This window comes from Phytophthora parasitica (assembly GCF_000247585.1).
Source record: "Phytophthora parasitica INRA-310 unplaced genomic scaffold supercont2.24, whole genome shotgun sequence".
NCBI lineage: Eukaryota > Oomycota > Peronosporomycetes > Peronosporales > Peronosporaceae > Phytophthora > Phytophthora nicotianae.
The window spans coordinates 691612-698598 of record NW_008649010.1 but is presented as its reverse complement, the minus strand read 5'-3'; the positions used below and the strand labels follow the sequence as shown (position 1 = coordinate 698598).

Genomic DNA, 6987 nt, shown 5'->3' with positions numbered 1-6987 from the left:
CAAGGTATCTTCGAGGGCAATGAGTGTAGCCATCTCGTGCAGAGGGACACGCTTCTTCGACAGTCAAGCAGAAGCTCCGTGACGGCTGCAATACCGGGCGGAACTCGGTGCTCTCCAATCGGATACATGTATATAACTACGCACGCGGCGTGACAAGCTAAGTGAATCATACTGGCGACTCAATCAACTCTCGTTGGAGAGTGGATGTCTTCAGCTACTGCCACTGTCACCAGTCTAGAGCTTGGTACGTCGCGACCAACACCCTGCTATTTAGTACCTTCGTTAATTACACCCCGCCACGCCTTGGACTAGCGAGTCGGCGGTTCTGTGGCTGACGATAACTGCTGGATTCTGTCGAAACCAGGACTGCAACTGGTCTGAACTAGACCGGAAGTGGTTTTCCCAAAGATTTCGTGGCGGTTCACTTGTCGAGGACAGGCGTAAAAGGTTGCGATCATCACGTCTTGACTCTCACTTGGCACTTCGTGTATCGAACATCTTGAACAGATCTACATTTGTCATGTATCTGTCAAGAGTACGCAGTATGTTCAAACAAGGTTGGGGCGACCCACCCTCTTCCGTCGATATTCCCAGCTTGGTCAGCCCGACACCAACGATATCGACGCAGAGCGATAACGACAGCCAGCAAGAAGCAGCAACAGCAACAGCATCGCTATCGGATCACGAAATGCTTCAACGGGCTCGAGCAGCTCAAGCCAACGAGGATTTTCGAGCTTTATCTGCCGGACCGGAGGCTAAAGGACCCTGGAGACGCGTCGAAGCGGTGGATCGGTTTGTGGTTTTCCGTCGGGGAGCCAAAACTAGCAGCAATATCGACAATCAACCCAATGAGTTCGAGGTCTTGTGTGCTGGACGACTCGATGCCAGTCTTGAAGAAGTCGCTAGCATCCTACGATCAAGCTCCGAAGCGGAACACAATACGATGATGAGTGCGTTGTATACCAAGAGCTTCATCCTCGGATCCTACGAGCGTGAGGTGCCATGTTACGACGCAGCGGACAACAGTGAACAACTCACAGTAAAGACGAAAACGTTCTCTCGCACGACGATCCTGGGTCGCAATGAACAGTGGTGTTACTTCGACTACTACCAGCGCAAGAAAGAACGCGACGGATTTACTATCTCGAAGTGTGCGTTGCCAGCTACAGAGTTGACGCCAGGACGCATCATTGGAGAGAACGCTAGAGTGGATCAACTACACGGATTAAATGCCTCGTATCTGGTCGACAAACTTCCTGATCGTAAAGGACTGCGCGTCGTTTTCCATGCTTGGTTTGACTTGGGAGAGTCCAATGCTAAACGCAAGAACCCGAGACGTAGAAGCCACGAACCTTCCAGCGCCAACACAAATCCAAGCACTAATCTGCGTCGCAATTCATACGCGTATGGTGAGACCAGTAAGCACAAGGCGCAACTGCGTCGATTGTTGGCTATGGCACATGGAATCACAAACCTTCCAGAGCTTATTCGTCGTCGACGATTCGGTGTACAAATTCCAGCCATGATGCGTTCAAAGGATTCAGCAAAGGCGCGTTGTCCGTGCTGTGCGCACAGTTTAGCCCCCGTGAAGTTATCGTTGGCAATGGCAGCCTCAGCTATAGCCAATCGAAGCTTGGCACACCTCAAAGTGGACACACGACGCTGCTACTTGTGCGGATATCTCGTGTGTGCTGATTGCTGGACTGCAGAGCAAATGGAGAGTTTTTCTGGACGAGTAGCTGCCATTACCGTCTGCACTCGCTGTCATGTCAACGTTCAAGCTTGCGAGTATTCAAAGGTGTTTGTTGGGACGGCAGAAGAACGGAAAAAGCATTGTGGACCCCCACGAGTTGTGGAGGACTCGAACGATACTTCAACTGTGTCATTGCTGGTGGATTTCCTGTCTACTTCTCTGCTGAACACGAGCTCGGGTAGCGTGGAACACGCTGCTGCATTGGATGTGATTCGATTTCTCCTTCGACAAGAGGAATCAGACGATGAAGATTCTGATGAAGAATGCGATAATGGCAATGAGCAAGTCCCTCACTTCAAAGAGATGGAGGCGGTGAAAAAGATTGGTGAGATATTGAGCGACAAGCAGCAATTGCCTAATCTAGAAGCCTGTAAACTAGGCAATGCTGAACAACGCACTTATCAGTTAGATCTGCCAGATGATCCGAGCGTTGACGTGCCACGGTCTCCGATACCAAAAAACGAGGCCGAACGCATTGCCAGTATTAAGTCTGCGGGGTTGCTGGAATTCGCCGACATTTTCGCCCCAGAAGTTCCACGCACAAATGCGAAAGTTGACGCTCCTGATGTTCACGACCTCGAATTATTATGCCAATTGGCGATGAAGACCTTGGGTTGTGCGTATTCGTTCGTGACGATTATGTGTTCAAAGCACGAGCACGTAGTCGTTGGAACTCACCCCGGGTTCGTTGGCGCTGCCGTGCCTCGAGAACAAACGTCCTGTCAACACGCACTCATGTCTCCTTATCCATTCATGGCTACACACCAAGAAGCTGACGTACGTTTCCACAAGCAAGGCGCCGTGTCTGCAATCCCGATCCGATTCTACCTGGGCTTCCCATTGACCGTACCAATTAATGGTGACAAACCTGAAGATGAAGAGATGACAGTGGGTATGCTGTGCTGCATCGACTCCAAGCCTCGTGCTGAGATCACTCGAACACAATACGCGACGATGAAGCGGCTCGCAATCACCTCCTCGCATATTTTGGTGCACAAAAGTCGGCGGCTGCAACATACCACAGCAGCCCAAGCATCTTGATGTGCAACTTTCACTACCCGCCTTCCAAAATGTTTGTTCGATAAGCAAAGACTTCCTTTAAACAATTAGATGTCCATCGTGTGTGTGTGTCATGTCACCCATCTCCGAACTTGACAAAACTATGAAAGTAGAATGCTATTTTTTTCTAGCCTCTCACATGTAGATCCGGAGGCTGCGAAAAATCGATAAGCTTGAGAAACCAAATCACGACGAAGTAAATATGCGGGGCCAACAACGCAATCGAATGAAGTTAACATCGGACCGGATAAGACGGGATACAGCACGAATTTCGTATAAAATAAGTGTAAATAGACCGAACCCAATCAAACAATCTTGAAATACATATCAGAATATCGCTGCGCCTGAGGGGTATTGATGCAAGATTGATATTTTTCTTAAAAATATCTAAAATGGCTGTAAAAACAACTCTTGATTATCTATCAAATCTCAAGCAACAAAAGGAAAAAGATCCACGCCAACCAATTTGTACGACGCATTGCTGACCTTGGGTCAAAAAAAAAAAAAACTTGCAATAAACAAATAAAAACCTTGAGTGGGTCATCGAACGAACAGGGTGAATACATTTTAATAATATATCCCACCAATCAAATGCTTTTCCAACTAATTTTGAAACATCATGTTTCAAAATTAGTTCCGGAGACCTTAGTGCAAGTTCTATTAATAAGTATTACCTAACAACTCGAAGTTATCCGTCCCCACGAAACAAAGAATTCTCCGAACAGAGAGTTGTTAGATGATCCAGCTAGAAAATAAGCGTGAGTCATTATTGAATAATAGTATCAAAGTATCCTTTCAAATCATGGTTCTGCAATAACAATAAATTACCGGACAATAAATGACTTCAGTAGTATTTTCAGCGTTGATCTTTCTTTTATTTCTCGTTTTTTTAGCCTGGAATTTTGTAAAAAAAAAATATATATGCTTCTTTAAATCACACAATACCAAACAAGCGTTCCGAAGAAGAGAAATAATAATTTCGAAATTTATCAACCGTTGAAGCTCCTCGACAATACAGTACCTCGTCGAAACTAATAAGCCATTGGCGATTCGTCAAAGAAGTCGATCAGCTTCCATTGTATACTTTCGTGCTTAATGTGTTTTTTGGAACTCTTATTCGATTCCGGTCCATCGTGTAGCAACCACTCCAACCGCTGGCCTCTTCCAGGTTTCCGCCCACCACGAGCGCCCACTCTGCAAAAGAGCGGACTTATGACGTAATCTTTCCGTTGTTGCGTTGGCTTTCCGCTGACTGAGGTGACGCAACGGAACAGTGGCGTCATTCCAGTAAAACCAGTCGGAGTAAACAGTCAGAGCTCTCACATTTGTGCCATTTAAATGACCAACTCAAAGGCGACAACTTGGACACCAAAGAGGTACTTGACACATCTACTGAAACTAAGTTACAGTTGGCTTGTGCTGCACCTTCATGCATATGGCGGACAGCCCAAAAATACAATGCTGTCACGGTGAAAGTCTTACAGGCGCTCGCGTACTGCTGATCACAACCGTCCATAGGGGTGGTTGATCCGTGTAATGTTCGGAAATCACTGACATCGAAAGACTTGGCAACGATTCGTTTTCAGTAAGTGGTTCGCCATCCTTTATCATCTTCCGTGGGACTTATTACTCACCGTTTGCATTAACACTTGGAAATAACTTACCGTTTCAAGTCCCCTGGACGTTTCGAGGGTGGGCTCCGACCTGAAATTTGACCATCTTCCGTCGTAGTGGGCCGTTGGTGGCGTGGGGACTGCCTCAGTCGAGATTTGGACGCCTTGCCTTCACTGTACCAAGCCAAAGATGCACTTGTCATCGGTTCGCAGTATATTCGACCGGCAGGGGTCCGTGTCATCATCGTATTCTACCAACAGTCTCAGTTCGAATCCGTCGATGTCTACGATGCAGAGCGAAGACGATCTCCAGCATGAAAAGATGCGCAACTACGTGCAGCTGTCGGACGAAGAGATGCTGAAAAGAGCTCGAGCGGCGCAAATGAGCGAGGACTTTGATTCACTGGCAGTCGGTCCCGATGCTAACGGACCTTGGAAACGCATCAAGGTGGTGGATCAGTTTGTGATTTTCCGGCGAGAAAGCGCATCCGGCAACAACGAGAAAGGAGCGAATGACTTGGAGACCTTGTGTGCTGGTCGTATCGACGCCAGTCTCGAGGAGGTGGCGAGTATCTTCCGATCCAACTCGGAAGACGAACACAACAACGCCATGACCGCGCTCTACGCTAAGAACTTCATCTTTGGGTCCTACGAGCGCGAGGTGCCGTGTTCTCCCTCCCCGACTGGTAACCAAACGCCCGACGATGAGAAGGTTGCGAGCAACTGCGAGCAACTCGCTGTGAAGACCAAGAGCTTCACGCGGACAACCATGTTCGCCAACAACGAGCAGTGGTGTTACTTCGACTACTTCCAGCTCAAGAAGGAGCGAGATGGCTTCACTATCACCATGCGTGCGCTGCCTCGCACTGAGTCTACCCCTGGACGCATCACTGGACGCAACGCTCGAGTGGATCAACTGCACGGATTGAACGCCTCGTACCTGGTTAACAAGCTTCCCAACTGCAAAGGTCTGCGCGTGGTTCTCCACGCGTGGTTCGATCCCCAAGAGCTGAATCCAGACCGAGCTCGTGCCAGCAGTCAGAACATGTCCAATAGCTTTAGTTCTCCGCGTTTGAGCTTTAGCTCGAGTTTCCGCTCGAAATCCATGGACTACGACGACAATTCCAAGCACAAGGCACAACTTCGTCGTTTATTGGCGCTGGCTCAAGGTCTCACAAAACTACCTGAGCTTATAAGTCGTCGACGCTTTGGCGTTCAGATTCCAGTCAACCTCGGCGCCACTTATGCCAACAATTCACGCTGTCCGTGTTGCACGCACAGCTTGGCGCCCGTCAAGTTGTCGCTGGCGATGGCAGCTTCAGCCATTGCGAATCGAAGCCTTGCACATATCAAGATGGACACAAGACGCTGCTACTTGTGCGGATACCTCGTGTGCATCGACTGCTGGACGGCTCAGCACATGGAGAGTTGCGCTGGCCGTGTGGCGGCGATTGTAGTCTGCGTTCGATGCAACGTAAACGTTCAAGCGTGTGAGTACTCCGAGGTGTTCGCAGGCACAGCGAAAGAACGTGAAAAACACCGTGGCCCCCCTCGCGTAGTGGAGGACATGAACGATACTTCAGTAGTCTCGTTACTGGTGGACTTCCTATCTGCTTCGTTGCTCAACACTACCTCGGGTAGTGCAGAGCACTCCGCTGTGGTGGCTGTGATCCGGATGCTCCTCGAATCCAACGAAAGCGAGCTTGAAGACGATGATAACAGTGACGACGACAGTGTCGGTCCTAGTATCGAGCCGCTAGGTAATGACGCTATGAACAACGTCCAGATGCTACTGAGTGACGAGGAGCACGTGCTGCCGTTAGATGTGTGCAAGCTGGCCAATTCAGACCAGCGAGACTACCTCTTGGGCTTACCGGACGACCCCAACACGGACGTGCCTCACTTTCCCGTTCCAAGTAACGAAGCAGCCCGTATCACAGCCGCGAAGACTACCAGACTCCTTGAGCTGGCCAATTGTATCGCACCGGAGGTTCCTCCCGGCGATGTCATCGAGGTAAAGCCTGATACTCACGACCTCGAGGTGTTGTGTCAATTGGCAGTCAGGACTGTAGGCTTCTCCCACGCCTTTATAGCCGTCATGTGTGCCAAGCACGAGCATTTCTTGGCTGAGAGTCATCCAGCCATTGCCGGCACCGTCGCGGCGCGGGAGCACACGACGTGTCAGCACGCGTTGATGGGTTCGTATCCGTTCATGGTCGCACACCACGAAGCGGACGTGCGTCTCCACAACGCGAAGACAACTAAGCTGCTAAATATCCGCTCGTACGTCGGCTTCCCACTCACTGTACCTGCTGAAGGCGCCAAACCGGGCGATGAAGAGGTGACTGTGGGGATGTTCTGCTGCCTCGATTCAACGCCTCACATCGAGATCACGCGTCGACAATACGCCACGATGAAGCGTCTAGCCCGCATCGCCACAACTTTCTTGCTGAAGAAGGCTCGCCAGCTACACCAACCTATCGAGGTGCACACGGATTGCAGCATGACATGTAGCCAAGTTAACTACGACTAGGTCTGCATGTGACGAGGTACATGTAATGT

The 6987-nt window shown here is 49.7% G+C and overlaps 3 protein-coding genes across 3 annotated transcripts in view; 2 read left to right on the top strand and 1 right to left on the bottom strand.

Annotated features, from left to right (window-relative positions):
* PPTG_22850 (hypothetical protein) overlaps nt 1–170 on the bottom strand; it is a gene marked incomplete at both ends in the record, with an annotated part of 1806 nt that extends 1636 nt beyond the window's left edge. Inside the window, one exon of the mRNA XM_008906770.1 lies at nt 141–170. Within this exon, the coding sequence (XP_008905018.1) occupies nt 141–170 (30 nt within the window). The remainder of the gene's footprint in view (nt 1–140) is intronic.
* A 321-nt stretch (nt 171–491) lies between these two features.
* PPTG_11446 (hypothetical protein) lies at nt 492–2794 on the top strand (the record flags this gene model as incomplete). Its single annotated transcript, XM_008906769.1, has 1 exon — nt 492–2794. Exon 1 carries the CDS (start codon nt 521–523, stop codon nt 2792–2794), a length of 2274 nt encoding a protein of 757 aa, XP_008905017.1. The 5' UTR covers nt 492–520.
* Nucleotides 2795–4598: 1804 nt separating this feature from the next.
* PPTG_11445 (hypothetical protein) lies at nt 4599–6958 on the top strand (the record flags this gene model as incomplete). The annotated part of the gene is made up of 1 exon (XM_008906768.1): nt 4599–6958. The coding sequence occupies exon 1, from the start codon at nt 4616–4618 to the stop codon at nt 6956–6958; it is 2343 nt and encodes a 780-aa protein (XP_008905016.1). The 5' UTR covers nt 4599–4615.
* Between the last annotated feature and the right edge of the window lie 29 nt (nt 6959–6987).